At 35.9% G+C, this 20,033-nt stretch overlaps 1 protein-coding gene across 1 annotated transcript in view; it reads left to right on the top strand.

Annotated features, from left to right (window-relative positions):
• OTOG (otogelin) overlaps window positions 1-20,033 on the top strand; it is a 106,145-nt gene that overhangs the window by 78,286 nt on the left and 7,826 nt on the right. The window contains exons 37-53 of the mRNA XM_074585809.1: window positions 544-712; window positions 1,720-1,856; window positions 2,881-2,970; window positions 3,358-3,541; window positions 6,328-6,548; window positions 7,468-7,606; window positions 9,726-9,920; window positions 10,797-11,009; window positions 11,803-11,907; window positions 12,277-12,387; window positions 13,606-13,707; window positions 14,161-14,259; window positions 14,969-15,009; window positions 16,149-16,224; window positions 17,160-17,338; window positions 18,104-18,208; window positions 18,649-18,768. Of these exons, the coding sequence (XP_074441910.1) occupies window positions 544-712; window positions 1,720-1,856; window positions 2,881-2,970; window positions 3,358-3,541; window positions 6,328-6,548; window positions 7,468-7,606; window positions 9,726-9,920; window positions 10,797-11,009; window positions 11,803-11,907; window positions 12,277-12,387; window positions 13,606-13,707; window positions 14,161-14,259; window positions 14,969-15,009; window positions 16,149-16,224; window positions 17,160-17,338; window positions 18,104-18,208; window positions 18,649-18,768 (2,286 nt within the window). The remainder of the gene's footprint in view (window positions 1-543; window positions 713-1,719; window positions 1,857-2,880; window positions 2,971-3,357; window positions 3,542-6,327; window positions 6,549-7,467; window positions 7,607-9,725; window positions 9,921-10,796; window positions 11,010-11,802; window positions 11,908-12,276; window positions 12,388-13,605; window positions 13,708-14,160; window positions 14,260-14,968; window positions 15,010-16,148; window positions 16,225-17,159; window positions 17,339-18,103; window positions 18,209-18,648; window positions 18,769-20,033) is intronic.

The raw sequence follows: 20,033 nt of genomic DNA, 5'->3' as shown, positions 1-20,033 counted from the left end.
TATATCAAACAGGGAGCCTAATTATTTTCTCAATTATATCTATAACTTTGGATGATTTCATTGCACGTAATGGTTTTTGTAAGTGCTGTAATACGCTGTGTTTTGGGCCTCAGTTTTCAGAGTGTGACTGTTACAAGAACATTTTTTTTTTTTTTTTGCAAAATACAGTGCTTCATACTGTGCAGTGGCAGTTTTTTGTCATGCTGCCCTCCTTAAAGTATGTCTTTAAGGAGATCCTTATTATACTATTTTATTACGTTATTTTATTCCATGCTTTTCCTTCTCAACTTATTTTAATGTAAAGTTAAAAATTTAATAATGCTGCTCTCTGTTTTACAATGGGACAGCAGTTTTAAACTGTCCTCAGAACGATCAGGTTTTCAAAGGTGCTCTTCACTTGTAGCTTCCATCAGTGTCATGGAGATTCATAAGTATTCTGTACCTGAAGAACGTGAGCCCCTTTTTTTGACCAAATACTCTGCAGTATTGTGATATTAGCTTGGTAAGAATGGTAACCTGTGTCTTTTATTAAATATGCCTTAGCCAATCACAGAGAATGAATGCATAAAACACATTTGCTTGGATGGACAACTGATCCAAGTTAATAAGTCGCAGAACTGCCCATACAATGCAACTCAACCCAGCTGTGGAGTTTTAGGATTTGCTACTCAAATGAATGGTGATAAATGCTGCCCAAAGTGGGAATGTGCATGTAAGTTTTAATTATGCAGTACTTTTGAAGTTAATTTAGGTAACAATTTAATGCATGTGTAAGAAGACTAAGAACTGACACTTCTTATAACATGGCATAGAAACAGAAGATGCATATTGGACGGGTTACTCATTGTCTAATGCAATTTATAATCCCAGTTCTACATCCAGGGAAAATAAATCAAAATGCTCCTTTAATGTACGATATTCCTCTTGCCTAGCTTTTAGGTGTCTGTAGTGGACATGTCTAGGTCTGATTTAGACACGTCTTGTCTTCTGTCTAATCAAAGGACAACTAGTCAATATAGTCAGTGGACTCTTTGGTTCATCTTATGTCTACTTCAGGATAAGAAGATTCTCTAGACTCTATTAACTAGATCTGTTAACTGTCTGGGAACTCTGGAAGCATAACTGTACTGTAGTCACTCCCATCAGTTACCTAGAATTGGGCAGGAAGAATCCAAACCTTAAAAAAAAAAAAAGTTAAATCTAGTCCATAGTAGCAAAGAAAGGATGTGGAGATAAGCAACATAAATTGCTGCTTATTGTCTAGAGTTTGAAATTAACTAGGAGTAGAAGTCCAAGCCCTTTGAAGCACAAAAGATTAAGCAATAAGACTGGGAAGAAAGAAACTTTCCACATGAGCTTCCACCATTGGAAGAAGACTTGAAGGGAACCAAGGATCCTGCATGATCCACTGCCATTCATGATTTTTGCTAGTTTGGGGGTTGTAAAAACTACAAGCCTTTTCTGGGAAGAACTGTAAGAAAATAAGTGATTGCAGAGGCCTGTAGGTTGTCCCACTGAAATATACAGGATTTGACTCTGCTGTCCATTTACAGAGATGCAACAGTATCAAATATAGCTGAAAATGTGTGCACATATATGAAACTCTAGTAATCTAGTTAATCTTATAAAATTTATTGTTGTAGCTTCATATTTTGTAATACTTACAGAAATTCTAAAATAAGTTAGAAAAAACATTTAATTTATTTTTCTTTCCCTTAGGTCGTTGCACAATTTTCTCTGATCTGAGCATTGTAACCTATGATGGAAATCATTTGGCTTTATTCAAAGAAGCATCCTATGTTGTTAGTCAAACTCAAGATGAAACTATAACTATACACGTCCTTGACTGTAGAATGGTAACTAACATTAATCAGCTAACAAATGGTGTCCAGTACTGCTAATAAGTTGTATCTTAAAAGGAAGGGCATAGTAATGCTACATAGTTGTGGTTAATTATTCACTTCCATGCAGTATCTATGAATTGTACTTCCACTTCATAACACTTAGGAATTGTATAGCACTTTATCGCCTGATGTTGTATGCATAGTTGCTTCCAAGAAATTTGCACTGGAAGCACCAATCTTCAGAGCCATAAATGCTGTGGGATTGTCAGTGTCTGTGCGTTCCAAGTCTCTGACAGGGGCAAATACTTGCTTTTTCAGAGAATGAAGAGAGAAACTCTAACAGATATCCTGCCTAATGCGCAGTGTAGATTGGCTTTATGTCATGAAGAATTAATTTCTCATGAGGCTTTACAAAACTCTTTAAACTCTAGTCTCTTGTGTGAAAGCTAGGTAATTTTGATGTCTGTATAAATGTCCGTCACAAAAATTGGTTCCAAGTAGTACCTCATGGAAGTTAATTCCAGGAGCTCAATATGATTGATATGAAAAAACGAGATCTGTTTATGACTTTCAGATTTGGCTTTCTGTTGTATTCAGTGCCTTCTGTTTTGATAAACACCTTGTAGCTTGGGAAGTATGGATGTATTTCTGATCCATTACTTCTGTACTTCTCACATATAATACAGATTCATCATTCCCAGTCTCATTCTTGCTCACATTCAGATATGTAGTTCATATTTTCCAAACTAGACTGCTGTATATTTTTTCCTGAAAAACTTTTCCTGTTGTAATTTCAAGATCGAATGATACAACACAGTTGCTGAACACAATGAGATCATAATATTTTGCAAGAATGCTATCCAGATGAACTTTGTAGTCCAGACTTGAAACTACAATCAGCAGCAGTTTTCCTCTCTCAAAAATATACCCCCAAAAATTCTTAATGTCCCAGTACCTAAAAACAATAAGCAGCTAATGTATAAAGATTTTGTACATCATGACTATGGTTGATATATTTTTTTTGCTTTCTCCACAGAGTAATTCAAATTCAACTTCCTTGTGCCTGGCAATGTTGAATTTAACCTATGTATCAAACCAAATTATTATCAATCGTTTAAGTAGAAAAGTAAGTATTTTTGAGAGTTAGTTTTTCTTTGCCTTTTAGATAGCATCTTACTTCTGTAATCAACTGCCTCTTCATGTGTATACTGAAGATTAGAGTAGGACACAATAGGTAATATAATTCATTGTTCCAACTTTGTAATTTAGGAAATTGCTTGTAAATTCAGAGAGTCAAACTGTGATACAAGGACAGTTAATGAGGTAAGTCGCAGAGCAAGACACATAAACTGTTAGTCTCTTTAGTACCTATATTATCTTTGTGGAGGTGAGCCTGACTTCTTTTGAAATTAGTTATGAGTTAGATTCCTAAGCTATCAAGAGTCTTGCCTTAGTTCTTCTATGTACAGCACTTAGTACCTGATATTTAACCCCTTTTCTGTGTGTATTTTAGGTAACAGTAAATTCAAGGTTTGCTTTTCCTACTGTTAGAAAATATGGATACAAAGTTGAGGATTCAGGCTTCAAGTATGCAGTTGAGACCCCAACGAAAATCAGAATTCAGTGGTTTCACAACACAGGTGTGATGATTATTGAGTTTAATAGTACCAGAGAACCAAGAGCTTTGGGACTATGTGGTAAGTATAGAGTAGTGCAAGAAATAAAGGCATTCAGATACTTTGCTGTGGAGGCACGTTTTCCTAATTATATAAATTAGATTTTGCAGGATCTGGCCTGAGTTACTGTAGATCTTTGCAAAGTTTAAGATACTATTAAAAATAAATTATTAATTTTGTTAAATGTTGAAATGATGTTTGATACCTATCCATGTAATCACTTTTTACCTGTGATGTTGTTTCTGACTGTAACTTGTTTGAATCACAGGCATGGTTGCTGTAACCAAACCCAAATAAGTCAGTCAGGCATAAATCCGTAATGTCAAATAAGGTCACTTACAGATTTAGTGTTTGATATCCATCTGATAGGAAACGATATGTGCTATTTTCAGTTTCTAAAGGTCACAATTCACAGGAAATGTTAACTTGAAAGAACTAATCTTAGTTTATCTGTTGGAGGAAATAGTTCAGAGGGAATCTCTTAATAGTAATGGGTTAAATAACCATAATGTTGTGCTCTTTTAGGTCTGTTTGATAGTTTCACGTCGCTTCTTCCTTTCTAAAAACATAGGCTTGAATAATCTGTTGGTGCCGTAACTTTTGCAAGAACGTATTTGTTGATGTAAATCCTTACTGTGACACCTAAATCTGTAAATTTATCTGCTGTAAATTGGAGCTGGAAATCAGGGCTACAGAGTTCATATAATTACAGTGGATATCTTTCCAGTTTCAGAAAGGGCAAATGCCTGTAGCTCAGTATCACATACCAGTGATAGCTCAGTCCAGTTCCAAGTCCTGCAAATAGTAATGTGCTTGTTGCAAGGGAAGAGATTTTGAATTTACTGCCACTTTGAAATTGGATTATTATCTGTCATTTGCCCTACCTTTTGTTTTTAACATTATTCTTGCTCTATTTGGCTAATTGTTATTGTGATTAGATCAAACAGAAACAAGAAAGCAAAGACTGTATTTTTTAATAAGCCTGATTCAAGTTATCCTGAAAGTCTCTTTTGCCTTCACCTGTTTGATTACTGTGATAGGGGGAATCGGGAACAATACGTTCCTGATTTACAAGATGCTTGAACTAGATGACAACACATGTCTGTGGATGGTGTTCCAAGTACAATTTCTTCAGAAAATGTACTGTATTTTTCTGGTATTCATCTCTGGGATTCTCTGCATAAGGCTGCCTGCAGAGTGCTGTTTAGTGCAACTTACCAGAGCCTGCTTTAAATGAGTTAGTTGTACTGCATCTTTTCAGGGTAAATTAGTCTACCCTGATCTCCTGGGCTTTCTGTGTTAGTCTGCTTCTTGTATTTGAGCTTTCTTAGACATCTTTTAGCTGAACTGCAGTATTTGCAGATCCTGATTTTTCAGCTTCATGGAAATAATAAAACTGAAGACACCATTACGGTTTTGTATCAGCAAGCATCCCTTGGAATGATCTGTGTCAGAGACAACGGTGTTTTTTACAATGAAAGGATTGGGCAAACATGGCAACTGGCGAAGAGCTGATGTGGGAGATGAAGGACGTGGGGAGAGAACACGGACATCTCTATAGCAAAACTGGTGAAAGAGAAGGAAAGCACGTCAGTTTTAGCTGCAACCAGATCCTGCCAAGCCAAACATAAAGTCTTGGTTTTGCTGTGTTAAATCTCCTTGTCAGTGTGTAAGAGAAGTGGAAATAGTATTCCAGACATGACAGCAATCCTTTGAAGTCTCTCAGAACCATCAAGTACTTCCTATTTATGTTGCATAGCCTTACAACCTCAAAAGTTCAACCAGAAACGTTTTCAGTCAAATAATCCTTACAGTTTCAAAAGCTGTTTTATTTTTTGAATGCCTGTTGCTGCATCACTGATGGTCAACGGCTTGCTCTTGGCATCAAGAATTGTGAAAAACCAGACAGTTCTCTAGAAAAGGGTTAAATCCACAAATATTTTTTTAACAGATAAAGATTTAGAATAGCCATGCAAGTTTGTGGAGGCATCATAAGAAAATGTTCTGAAAGTCTGATACAAAAGTCTGAGAAATTGTCATTAAAAAGAAAGAATGGAGGACTGATCCACTATTCTGCTTTTTTGCACCTGCTGGCACTAAAGGACATTCCAGAGGATGCTACTGTAATACTTGGATGTTCTCTGTTGACCAATGTCACTCCCCACATGTTACATTGCTTCCTTTGCTCTGAAGTGTTTCAAAATTGCCAGCTACCTTAGTTTAAACAGAAAAAAAATGCGATGCTGCCTTTTTTTTTTTTTTTTTTCCTGCTGAGAGGTAATATAAGTATACCTGGAAGTGCCAAAAGCTGCACTTTATTGTAGCTCTTAAGCCAATAGATGCTTAAGACTGCTCAGGAACATAAGTAAAATAGTTCGGTATTTCTAAAGTACAGTATCAGATAAATATCTTGGTATTCTATAGGAGTTCCCTTTTCTGAGAATATTTACAATTTTCATTTGTTGCTATACATGGAGGTGCTTTGTAACCTTTTTTAAAATACACTTTTGTTTAGTGCTTGTGCAACTGAGGATTGAAGTTTGTGTGCCGTAGCTGGGCGCTCAGAATGGCTCTTTGATATGCAATAGATTTCCATTAATAGATACATCTTTACTTTTGCTTAATTTGTCTGAATTTTGTGTATTTTGCTCCTACCAGAGACATTCTACATCTGTTGTGGGTTGTGATGCTGTCATGTTGTACAAATTTTTTAAAAGCTATTTACCTGTTTGAATATGCCACTTCAAACATGCTTCAGAATGAACCATGCAGTGTTAACCTGCTTTTTTTCTTCTGGTAATACACAGGTTTTTGTGATAGAAGCTTGGAAAATGACCTGATGCTACCCAACAGGACAGTTTTAAGCAAAAGCAATGCTTTATCAACTTTTATAGACAGCTGGCAACTGCCAGACACGTTAAAGTATGTTGGAGAAGACAGACATCAGGAAACTAATTGCTCAGTCATGGACTGCTCAGAGTGCTTAAGAATGGTGTTGAACCAGACCTTCAGCAGCTGTCATCCCTATGTATGTTAACTATTTCGGAAGTTTACATTTTGAGAGAGATGCATTCTGATATAATTTTGTATACTTGATAATTTCATTAATGTGAAACTACATGTAATCACATCTGTGGAATGAGGTATATACTTTTTTGTATATACAGTTGCAAGGTAAAAATAATTGAAGATTGGCAGCTTGATAGGACAGTTGCAATAGGCAACTAACACTTTCAAAATCCATAATATATCTCTGTTAGCTTTGACAATGCCACCTAATTTATAAATTAGTCCCATCTAATTCAACTGTATCAATATGATGTAGAGCAAAGTAAAATAAAATTTTAGGATTTAATTAATCATAAGGGTTCAGTAATGTAACAAGTTCCAAATCGCAATAGGTAATCGGAGAACCTGCATTCTCAAAGGCTCTAGAGACAAGGAGTTCCAGCTTAGAGAGATGAGAGTGTAGAACAGACTGTTTAAAGCAATCCTAAAGCAAATAACAAACTCATACTATGCAAACAAAGTATTGATTTGTGCTCATATGAGTACTGTTACCAGTACTTTTGTATATTTTTGTACCAGATACCTTTTGTATATTTTTGAGTTTGATGAAGAGACAAAAAAAAGACAAAAATGTAGAGGTAAGGAAGAACAAGGAACAACAAGCAATTATGCCTTTTATTGGAAAAACTGTATTAGCTCTTGCCTTGGCACTTGCAAGAGATGAAGAACATCTTATACTTTTTCAACATTCATGAAGCCTTACTTTTAAGTATTAGTAGAGTCTTAGTACGCCAGTGAAGGCTGGTGCTCTCTTGCTTACTGTGAACCAAGAACTTTTGCCTTTGTTGTTTGTAGATAATATTTTAAAAGGTCAATCTTCTTCCTACCTAGCAGGGTCTTTATGAAGGTGCAATGTTTTTTATTTTTTTCTTTGTTAGGTTCCACCTGAGTTATTCTGTGATATATGGGTTCAGGACACTGAGTACATTAAAAATCCATGCATTTCACTAGCTGCCTATGTGGCAATGTGCAACAAATTTAATATTTGTATAGAATGGAGGAGCTCTGATTACTGTCGTAAGTATTCTATATATATATGTACCTCTAGTGTTCACAGAGATAAAATTTGCCTAATATAAGAGTTACTGTAAGTTGAAAATAGCAGTGCTCATTGTGTCATCACATACTTTGGGAGTCATTATTGAGATAATAAATTCAGCATTTTTAATGATAGAATTCAAAGCAGTGTGCAAAAGGAATCAGGATCATTATCGCCATTTCACAGGTGAGCTAAAGACTCTTGCTCAGAAGCTTACCTCTGGCGTATTACGTACTTAAGTGTAGAAGTCAAATCTTTTCATTTGCAATGTAATGTTCATTTCTCTTTGCCACTTTCCACTGATAAAACACAACAGAATTGGTTGTGGAAAGGTGGAAACCACAGAAAGTAAGTTCTGTGGTACTTTGAATTGGCAATGTGTGCTTGAAGTTGCTCCAGAAAGCTGTGCCTTTGGAGAAAGAATTAGAGAAATGAAACATCTTTGAGATTAGATGGAAAGCAAGGAGTAAAAGCTGAGAGCTAGAGTGTCCTGTCAGAAGGCATCTCTCATAGCAACATACTAAAATGTAAGGCCAAATAGGATGTAGCTGTAAAGAGAAAATATGGATTACAGCATCTCTTAATGCTCTCAATGACCACCTAGGAAAAGCCCTACACAGTGGTAACATAGGGAGGTCTGTGGCTTCAGTGCATGACAAAGGAAAGACTTACTGATGAAACGTGATCCCCAAAAATAAGAGAACTCAATGTACATAGAAATCATAAGTCATGTCTTTTAAAAAGTGATTTAAGGTGGGTATGTCTGTACAGGCTTCATGCAGGCACGCTGTAATGCCCTGCAAATAATAGTCATGGACTCTAAAGCTTAAAAACAGTCAATTAAAAAAAAATCTTCAGTTTGTATGGATTTTACTAGCTTTTAAAAGCTTTTAAAAAAAGATCCTTCAAACTATATCTGTAAATATACTTACGTATGCCATGCATCATGAAGGTACGCATCACTCTCTTATTTTTATACCACAGTGACCTCTGGTGGTGTGTGCCTAGCAAGGAAGAACCATGAAGTCGCATCTGGATTTTGTGGTCACTAACTGCTGATATGCTGCAGACTGATTTTTAAAAATCTGAGTTTCCTCTATTTACAGGGCTCTGGTAGATACCTGCTGCGGGGCATTATGGCCATTTTTAGTAGTGAGGAGCTGAATAAAATTAACCTCCTCTCCCGATTAATCTTTAAAGTCTAAACTGGAACCTTTATTTTTGAGCAGACAGTCCCATTGTGAACTGGACTTTGTCTCATTACCATGATTCCAGATGGTGTTGCTGAATGATTTAGGTATCATTACATGATGAGGATCATATATTTCGGTAGTTCACAGAACAACGCTTGGCATTTGTAGTCATTCTGTGTTTGCCATATTTATGCAGCTTTAATCACTGTTTTGGACCAATGAAAGATCATGTGAAGTTTTCAACAGCAAAAGTTAAACCAAAATGAGAGGTTTTTTTGGTGTGTTCCTGCATGCACCTGTAACATGCCAATGAATTCACATTATTGGTATAAAGAATGTTAAATTTAACTGTGGTTTTTGACTTAAAAATAACATGTACATGCACAAGTGATTAATGTGGTTATCTATTAAGTATAGCAATGAATGCATCCCATGCTTTATTATTCCATGTAAAACAATGCTGTATGCTTTACATATCTATTTTTGTAATTGACAGAGCTTTGCCCTTTAGTAATCACTGCATTTTCTTCAACCACTGCAAAGTATTCAGAATGATTCAGAACACTGTATAATTGATCTGTGTAGTACTTGAAAATGTTTTTGAAGTTTAAATTACTTCGTGTTGACACTGTTGCATGGTTTGATATCTCTACAGCCAAAATGCAGTAGAGATGAACCCTGATGAAGATGTCACTACAAGAAGACAAGTAAAAGTGCTTACACCTTCCTTTTGTTTCAGTTTGTCATGTAGCAGGTAACTGGTCTGTATTGGTGTTTTAGGTTGGTAGACCCTACTGAATTGGCAAGCACAGGAAGTTGACAAGATGACAACAGTGTCTTCTCTTAGGTACTACCTCATGTGATTACAACTTCAGAATGAGTGATTTGTTTATTTCCTTCCTAGCCTTCCCCTGCTCTGAAAACTTCTCCTATCAGGCTTGTATAGCTGCCTGTGAGGTTGCAGATAGTTGTCAGAATAACGAAGTTGCTTCTGTGGACCCAGACTCCTGCTCAGTGTTGACAGAAGGCTGCGTCTGTGCTGGAGGGACCATCCTTCACCGAGCTCACACTGCTGTCTGTATTCCTGAAGAAAAATGTGGTATATTTGGATGTGATTTTCTTCTTTATTATCTGCAAGTTGGTGGTCAGATTAGTAATAAGTCAAGTTCTGGCCAGATGTTGTGTGGGTCCTGCATATGTCATTTAGTTGAGGACTGTAGATATTCAGTAAACATTAATTGTACAGGTGAGCAAGCAGGGAGTGCCCTTGTGACATACAGTTTTGCTCACCTTCTCTCAGCTGGAGGATGCTCTTCAAAATGGAAGGTTTTGATTATGTTTATGCATTCCAGTATTCTAAGTATGGTAGTCCTGGCCTCCTTTTCACCTAGCTCTTTGCCAAGGGTCCAACCTATTGATACTAAAAGGCATTCAAAAGACACGCAGCAACAGTTAATTACATATTTTGAATAGTACATGTATAAGTGCTATGTTCTTTCTGCCAGCATTGATATTTATTTTCATCACAATTCTGCCTGAGAACACCAAATTATGGACCAATATTTAACACTAACAACACAAACCTTAAAGATGTAACTTATTATAAATCAGATTACATAAAGCACTGTAAATTAATAATAGTTTTGCTGTGAGTGAAATACAGAAGTAACTTCTTTTTAGATTACTGCTTTAAAAACAAAGATTGTTTTGGGATTTTAAGTGACTAGCCTTGCAGGAGAGACGCAAAACAAAGTGGAGGCCCTGATCCTCCGGAGAGTGTTGTGTCCTGCTTTCCCATACAAACTCAGTCTCAGACTGTCTCCTCTTTCACTTTTTTGTGGGGTGATGGGGATAGGTGATGCCTTTAAAACTGTGATTTTTACACTTCATAGATCCACGCCCGCTGTGGAAGAAAATGGTGGTCGAAATTTGAAGTAAAAAGGAATTACTTCCGTTTTCTGTTGTCCTTGTCTAGCTTGTACAGACAGTTCAGGAGCACCTCATGCAGTAGGTGAGATCTGGAAAACTTCTTCGAGCGGATGCTGTATGCAAAAATGTGTTGACAGTGAGACCATTATTCCAGTGGAGTACAATTGTTCAGATATCCACAATTTAGACTGTCAGCGATTTGGAGAAGTGGCCTTGCTTATTCCGGGTGATCAGACATGTTGTCCTCAGAAGATCTGTAGTAAGTATTCCTTAATGATTATGAATACTGCCCACTGGAATATGCAGATATCCTTTCGCTGTGGTTTGTTTTCCTGTCACACATCCTAGCTTTGAAGTGAATGAAAATTACTTTGGTTTGAATTTACAGATTATGCAGAAAACTAGAAATTTTGTACTATTTGGCTTAGCATCCAGTAGGTTTTGGGGAAGAGGTAAAGGGAGGGGATAAGACTTATAAGGACTGAAATAGCACTGTGTGAATTTGGATATGAATTGTGTTTCTCTCAGCTATACATGCTACTGATTTATTTTTAATATCTAAATACAAACAAATGATATAACTAATTCCAAGAAAAAAAAGATCAGATCTTTGTTTATCTAATTTACAAAGTAAGCAGTAAAAAAGGGCTATGAAAGCTTTTTTGGTTTGGTTTGTGTTTTTTTTCCAATCCTTAGTTAGCTTAGAAAGTCCATCTTCAAAAAGAAATTGCAAACAGTTTTCATGTTTTCACCACCTGGGGTAATGTTGCAGTAAGTTTTACACAAGAATAGGAATTTTTTTTTTTAATTATTATTTAACTCTCGCAAGGACACAGCTCTAATTTAACTTTACCTCCATGGAGAATATTGCAAATGCCAGACACTTATGAATATTACCTCATGATTTTTTGCTAGTTTGTTGTGGTTTTCATATGCATGTTCTTATTTTGAGATTTGGGGTATCAAACTGCAAATGCTGCTTGCCACTGCTCTACTTGATTATAAATGCATAAGATAGTTTAGAAGGGTTTTTTTTTTCCTTTATGTAACAGTTTGTAATGAGAGCCTCTGTGAACCCCTAATCCCTGAGTGTAATGGCTTGGAAAAGCTGGTCACTTACTACAGTGAAGAATCCTGTTGTCCCAACTATGTTTGCGGTAGGTTTCTTTTGAAAAGGTAAAAAAGTTCGCCCTGTAAAAGACATTCACTAAACTAAATAGATCAACTTAGAAGCAAAAGGTAGTTAGTGTAGACATCATTGTTGGTATGGCCATTTAGAAAATTCTCTTTAATCTAAAAGCTCAGGGTTGGTCTGTGTCTCAATTTGAGCAGATAAAATGATGGAATCTCTTATTTAACGATCAGACAATCAGGCGAGAATGTGTCTTTGCTCTCTTGTGATAAAAGGTAAAAGTTTTTCTAAAGTATCTTATAGCATTTCTCTGCTCTGCACTGCCATTTCTTAGGGATGTAGCATAAGGACGAATGCTATATTTCGTATAAATACATCTGTTGCACTTTTTCAGAGTGTGATCCAGCAAAATGTGAACGAATGGAGCAGATGCCAAGCTGTCAAGATGATCAAACGCTAATTGCTGCTCGGGTGGAGAGTACCTGTTGCATTTCCTATATATGTGGTACATATCTTGGCTCATTCAGACTATAAGTGTTTTTGCATATGCAAAGATGTCTACTATTATTTTGCCAATTGAGGCTCCTTCTACTTCCTTTAGCTCTCCCAACATAACGAAGCTTGAAGGTGGTTAAAAAAATGGGCATTAAGTTTACAAAACATAAGAAATGGCAACAACCATCAAGAGTCACAAAACAGCTTTGTGCAACTGAGTAGTGTTCTTGGGTCATGTAGAGGAGTGGTCGTGGAATCCATGGATGGAGGGAGTTGAGGGCTTTTGAGAGACTGTCCATGTACACTGTATGGACTAGCTGCATGAATATTTTTATCTGAAAAGACTGAAGTTAAATATGATCTTTCTCCCTATATCCTGTTGTATCAGCTGTGGCCCATCAATGGTAAATATTCTCTATCAGAGTATTATGCAAATGTGTTCAGTTCATTTGGGGTTTGGCCTTTAATAACTTAATTCAATAAAAAAAATTCATTTTTGGCATCATCATAGGAGTTCTGATGTTACCATGCAGTTATTTTCTGTATGATAATAATATGATAATGAGATCTTATCGAATTTACTCTATTTTTGCACATAGATATCTACGAATAAAGGCTGAGTCATTTTGATTAGCTCTTCCATGTGCAAAAATTTGAGCATTAATAGAGAATTTAATCACAGTTCTGTATTTATAGCCAGTAATCAGGGCATTGCTTTGATCATGTGATAGTGATGTTGTGTGTTTGGCTCTTCTCACTGTCCATACAGGATCCATCTGTCTTTTTTGATATAATGAGTCTTTGCACTCTACATATCGAAAAGTACCTACTGTGGTTTTCATATGTGTTCAAGTGGGAGGATAACACTGGGATCACAGGAGATGCCCTTTATTGGGTCTCAAAGATCCTATAATTTGGGCAGAGGAGCATTCCTAAAAACGGGGTGACTTTGTAGGAGAGAAAATCTAGCAAGATTTTTCATAACAGAAAAGGAGAGAAAATCCTGTTTGTTGTGATCTGACTCACAACGCATTCATTCTTTATAGCAGGGGATAAAGAAAAAGCCAATTACACTGAAAATTAGCCTCTTTTATAGGGACTATAAGGAGTGAGCGTGGAGTGTTTCTGTTCACTTTCACATGCATCTGTGACAAACTTATGGGCATGTTTCTTAGGCAGTAGTAAAAGTCCTTCTTATTTTTTTTATTTAAATAATTGTTTTCTTCAGCATGCGGGGCTTGCTCTGATCAAATACCCAAATGTCAAGAAGGAGAAGTTCTTATTGTGGATGGCAATACTACAGAGAGGTGTTGCCCTACATACCAGTGTAGTAAGTCTGACTTGATTTAGATATTTTAAGTAATAGAGAACATGTTAAATTGTGGATGTCAATGTGTGGATGTTCAGTGCCAAAAATGGTGGATTAGAGATACACCTCTGCTTGTGTATATAAGCAAGCTATCATCTGTAGTCCTGAACAAATAATCTTTACTTTTAAAGCTTGATGTGCCTAAAGCATTAACTGAATATCTGTGTCATGGAGACAAATGAGTAATTTCAGGCCCCAAATTCTGGAGATCTAAATCTGTTTTAAATATTTGGCTAGAGTATTGTACTCCACACTACTATTACCCGATGGCTAACAATTAAATTTCGATTATTAGTCTTTTCAAGTAAGATATTTTTTAAAGGTATTTAGTATGAGTAATTTACTATCTCTTGATTCATATTTCTGTTCATCAAAATATGACAGTTTATTGGACTTTATTTTCTTTAATTTTAGTTTGTGAAATACATCGTTGTCCTGAATTCAAATGTATGCTAGGCATGTCTTTGGTGGAACTATGGAGCCCAGAGAAGTGCTGCCCCTTTCGGAGATGTGGTAAAATGATTAATTTTTTTTTAGTTTAGACAGTAAGACACAGACAAGAGACTTGGGCTCTTGCGTTTAAGTCTGATTTCAGTCAGCTATACCATTGTGATCTGTTCATGAACAAACAATATAGAAAAGTCATCTCATGGTACAGAATTTGGTAATCTGCCTGTTGTTCTTTCTTGCTTCACAAGGGTGATAGTATACTATAGAATTTGCCTGTTCAAACTGGGTGGCTTATCTTGAAAATTTTGTAAAAAGTAGTAAATTATTTATGGCTTAAAAAAAAAAGGTTAGATTCACAGGTCAGGAGTTTGCCAGTTTACAAAGACAGTAGTATATAATACATTTCTTTGCCTTGAACACAAGTGCCTATTGCTTTATATTGATTGTAATGATTGTCATCACTGCAAAGAGGCTAGCAGCTAGTATGATCATCTTTTTTTTTTTTAACGTATTCAGGTGAACTGCAGTTGATACAAAGCTGTAAATTGTTGTAATAAGCAAAGGTGGTCATAGAAGCTGGTATTAGCTATCAGGATGGAATAGAAATCAAACATAATTCTGGCCTCGCCACATGGGTATGTTTCAAAAACCAGCAGAACTTCTTCAGTGATGACTTGTAAATCTGGAATTTCTGTTCTCACTGATGCTCTGTTTTAAGCAAATGGCCTATAACTTTCTCAACTCTTGCTTCTGTTATCGTATTTTGTTTTAGAATGCGCATGCGAAACAATCCCCAAACCTCAGTGCAAACTGGTATGAAATTCATCTTCCTTGTCAGTATTCTTTTATTAATTTATTAATAAATCTATTTATCAGTATCTCACTAATCGTTTTATCAGTGAAATATGAAATGCCATGTCACTGTCTGTTTTTTTAAATTGCTTTACAAGAACATATAACCATTTTTAAGGAGACAGTTAAGTTTAAATGTCTTGCAGAATAAAATGGCTGTATAGCATTGATATTTCTCGAGTTTTTATGGCCGTATACTGCCATAAAGTATTTGTAGAGTGGAACTCCTTTCATGCACCCGAGGATGATACTTTGTTTTTAAAGTGTCAGAACTTAATGCTTTAAAGCATCTTTTTTTTGTAAATATTATTTGTTATAGTGAATATGTTAATATATATCATCCACTCCAACTGCTGAATAAGCAGAACTTTGTATTTCATTGTGACTTGTTCTACGTTACAAAAATGCCTGTTAGCATTGCTATGTTAGGTTCTCAGTCAGTACTGGGAATGCTTTGATTTTTTCTTATCATTATTTTATCCAGAAAATAATACTGCGATGGGAATAATTTATAAAAATTATAATTTGGAATCCTGAAGGAATCGGAAATAGTATGCTTCTTTTTTTATAGAGGGAATTCAAAATGCTTTGTAAGTGAGGTTGTTGTTATTGCTTTAATTTCATAGCTGAAAAAACTTGGGCGTAAGGAATCAGGACTTGCAGAAAAGAAAAATCTTAATATGCATACATATAAATAATAAAAGGCAAAATTAAAAAGTACATCTGTGCTATTGTAACACTATTTATATCCATTAAGTTATTCCATGAAAGAATACGCTCCACACTGTGTGGAGATTTCTGTTCAAAAGCAAGCCATTGCATTTCATTGTTGGCTTGCCTTCGTCTTTTCTGTCTTAAATGTCTGCTGTACTGACACCAACAACCATTCCTGTTTTTTCAGTTGTAAAAAAAATTTCCATTCAGTTATCGTTACTTAATGAAATGTCCTGTGGGTGATGAAAGTGTGTTCAAAATAGGTTTCTACGGGCAAGAGATACTGCTACTCAAATCCTGAAGGAAAGGTATTTAAAAGAAAAAGATGATACAGATAAGAAAAAAATGTCGTTTCACTTTTTTTTTTCCTCCTTTTATACACTTAGGGGCAGAAACTTCAGATAGATGAACAGTTTCAGAACAGTACAGAAAATATCTGTAACTGTGTTAAATACAAATGTGGTAAGTCAGAAAAGAATTTAATTCAAAGAAATACCCTTTCAAGTGCTAAGGTAAATTAGGAATGATAAACTGGGTGTTCACTCTGAACATGGTGCTGAGGAGGAAAGAACTCACTGACATAATTCACAAATAGTGTAAGAAAAAGCAAGAAAATAGGACCCATCGCTAAATATTTGATTGATTATGGCCTGTCCTTATATTCTGTTAGTTCCTGCAGCGGGAGGTCTGTGCCGCAAATAGCAGATAGAGTTTTGGGAAAGTTGGGTGGTGTTGACTAAGTAGCCTGCATTTTGCTGAGCTGAAGTAAGGACTCCAAACACAGACCCAACGTCCACATAAAGAAAAGTCCCGCTAACCCATTATGAGACTACTCGGGAGTTGTAGACGTGCGTATGTGCTTTACAAGATCAAGGATAGCATTCAGCACCATGCAAATTCATCTTAAAGCATGCCCAATAGTGTCTGCAAAAACTCACAAAAAATTTCTGTGGGGCACCTAGTTGACCGATAGAGTTAGGATTGCTCTTGCCTAGATTTCTACAATAAAGATGTATACTTTTGAGCTAATTATCTTCTGTACCCTCAATAATCAGTGGGGAGAAAGACATTTCTCAGGTACTTTTCTTATCCTGAAGTAGACTTATAAAACAAATCAGTTGAAGAAGCATCTACTGTTATTTTGGTGGTGCAGCTAATAGAATATTATATATTTATTTATATTTCATGCATGGTTATATTTGAAATAATTTGGTGATTGTAATGAAGCATTAGACCAGTATTAACAGTATGTTTGAAAATCTGACCCGTAATTCTTAAAGAGGTAGAATAGCTTTTTCCATTTCGTTTTTACTGTTTGAAACATTTTTTTAACGGAGTTTTGATGCCAAGCTTTCGATTGTCCTGAGCATGCTGTTTATTTTTGCATTTTCTTGTAGTGAGAGACAAAGTTTGCCTGAGTAATGAGAGAGGTGTGCTGCTTCCTGGACAGACAATCGTGGAACACAATGCAGATGGCATTTGCCGTATTTCTTATTGTACAAATGTGATTGATCCCTCCACTAAATACTACCAAATAAACACATCTTCAATAGACTGTGCTGTCAAGTGCAAAGCTGTAAGAAGTTCAGAATTTGGACATGTATATTGTGACTGGTGGTCTTAATTACATTTTGTTGGGTTTTATTCAGTAGATTACAGTCATAGGAGCAAGATGGAAAGAGTAACTATGAGATCTCCCACTAATGGTGTGCTGATAGAAGTTTATAAAAGTCTCACTCTGTTCACTGTTTTCTCCCCTGTGTAAATCTTATACAAACTAATGTATATAGCATTCTGCCACCTTGCATTCCTGTATAACTGCATTATGCACAAAGTGGTACAAATTCCTGGAAGACATTAGCTCAATAAGAATTGGGAAGAGAATAATTATAAATAGAAGAAAAATTCTAAATGTGGCGAAAACAGCTTTATAAAATAAGCAAATGATACCATGTCTTTTTAGAAAGTATAATACATTACCATGGGAATATTATGTAGATTACTTCTTCTAATTATGTACGTACTTGATGCCTAATGTGTAAAGAGTCAAAATTTCAGTGGTTCTTCAAGTAAGCTGTCAGACTTATATTTGAAAATGGGAGAAAGGCCACTGCATTCTCTGAGTTGGAACTTCTTCCCATTTACTTCGATTAAGATCAAAGATATTTTATAAAAGCTTCATGAATGTACACTGTGCACAGAAGTAAGCTATCCGATTTTGAAAGTTATTTAAAAATGAACCCTAAAATCAGATACCTGAAAAAAATCTGCCCATTACAGCAGCAAAATGTCAAGCTGCAAGGTGGTCTCATACAAGGACTAATCTATTTGATTTTGGCAGAACCAAGTCTATCAGCCTCCAAAAGATTTATCAACTTGCTGTGGTAGCTGTAAGAACTTGTCTTGCCTCCACACTTTCAGCAATGGCACAGTTTCTAATTTTAAGGTAAGTTTATACATGTCTTATTCCCTCAAAGTATTTAGGAGTAAATAAAAAAACTATGAGATACTGTACACACATTGCCATATAAAATGTGCAAAGAAGAGCTTTATATAGCCCAATTCTAGGAACAGTTTTGCATGTACACAACATTAGTTTCTTGGAGAGTCAGTTATATAGCTGTCCACAGTGATTAAAGGATTGTGATATATCAGAGAACCATTGTCAACTTGACTATTTTAGAACCTACTTAACATTATATATATTTAGTGGAGTTTTAAGTTCTGTATTTAAACAGAACTTTTACATGTGTCTAAATTATATTTTGCTATAAGTATCACTTTTGATTCAGACAAGATCACATTCAATGGAACTGTATTATAAATACTGTAATACCATTTTTTCTGAGTTGCTGGGTAAAGATTCTGTTTCACAATTTTTAACAGCCTGGTACTGTTTGGATTTCAAACTGCATCAGATACGAATGCACTAACACAGCAATAGGACCAGTTCTGGTTTCCTCTTCAGTTGGCTGCCCACCCTTTAATGAAACTGAATGTGTGAAGGTCAGTCAGTGTTCAATACATTGTTCGCATTCCAGCAATGAGTTATATTTGCATGAAAAGATTAACACTGACAAAAGATGTTTTTACCTCAAGAAGGGAGAAATTTTAATTTTTGCAATGCCTGCGTTTTTGCACAGACATTTGAAGGTGAAAAGCTCTAACTGTACACATTTAGTGTGACACCAGTTGCTGGAGAGACCTCTTCTTATTCTCAGAATTTTTTTTAATAGAGGCTTGTCAAACTAGTCCTTATACAGCTGTCGGAATTTGGATGCTTTTCTGTGTTGGACTTCTTTCTAGCTGATTTTCTGTGTATAGCAATTTGATTCATCACAGTGGTGAAAAACATTGAAGAAAAGGAAAGATTGTCTGAATATCAGAAAAATCTCTTCTACAGTGAGACTTTAAGTTTTTGTGGAATAATATTGCAGGAGAAGCAAAATCTCTATTGAATTTGCAAAATGAGTAAGTGCCAGGAAATGTACGCAGGGAACACTCTTGTATAGCTCTCTGTAATTCTACATTTCCATGTGGATGGGAGGATACTTCCCTTAATGAATGATGGTATGCAAGCAGGGAACGCTCCTAAAGGAACCAGGTGGCTGTAGTTCTTCCTGGCTGATAACATTGGATTGGTTCTTCAGAGAGAATCACAGTTACACAGCTGGGGAAAGGCCTTTTGCTGTTCTAGGCAAACTAAACTTAAGGCAGAGAGGTAGATCATCATGGCTTGAGATACCGAGGTGGACATCAAAAATTGAACACTCCTTTAAGGTTATCTGAGAGAGCTTTTTAAAAAGCTGTAGCTGTTCTTCCTGCAGTACTCTGGAAAGTGCTTTATGCTACAGCACTGAAGATAGCCATGACTCTCCACTATGGGGAGTGTTTGACTTCTCATTTAGATGAGATTTCTTCCTGTTTTAATTTCAGAATCATTTTTGTGATTGTCCGTATGGCCTCTACAAGAAGTCAGGGATTTACTCTAGGTAACAGATGATGGTGTCACACTTAACACAGTCATTCCCTCTCCAAATGTGGCATTTTGATAGCTGGTGATTTATAGTAGCATTCAGTGACAACCACTTAATATTCACTTGTGTTAGAATAGTCAAATCATTTACAGTAAAACATTCATCCATTGACGAGAGTGCTGCATTTGACTGAATAATGTTGCAGAGTTTTACCTGGGAGATATTTCTAATAGTACAAATATATGTGAATATATTAGAAAAAAAATCAATTTTTTTCCTCTTTATTTCTCTCTT

Source organism: Larus michahellis, chromosome 4 (assembly GCF_964199755.1).
Source record: "Larus michahellis chromosome 4, bLarMic1.1, whole genome shotgun sequence".
In the NCBI taxonomy this organism is placed as follows: domain Eukaryota; kingdom Metazoa; phylum Chordata; class Aves; order Charadriiformes; family Laridae; genus Larus; species Larus michahellis.
The sequence above is the reverse complement of the archived record's forward strand: the minus strand, read 5'-3'. Positions and strand labels throughout refer to the sequence as shown.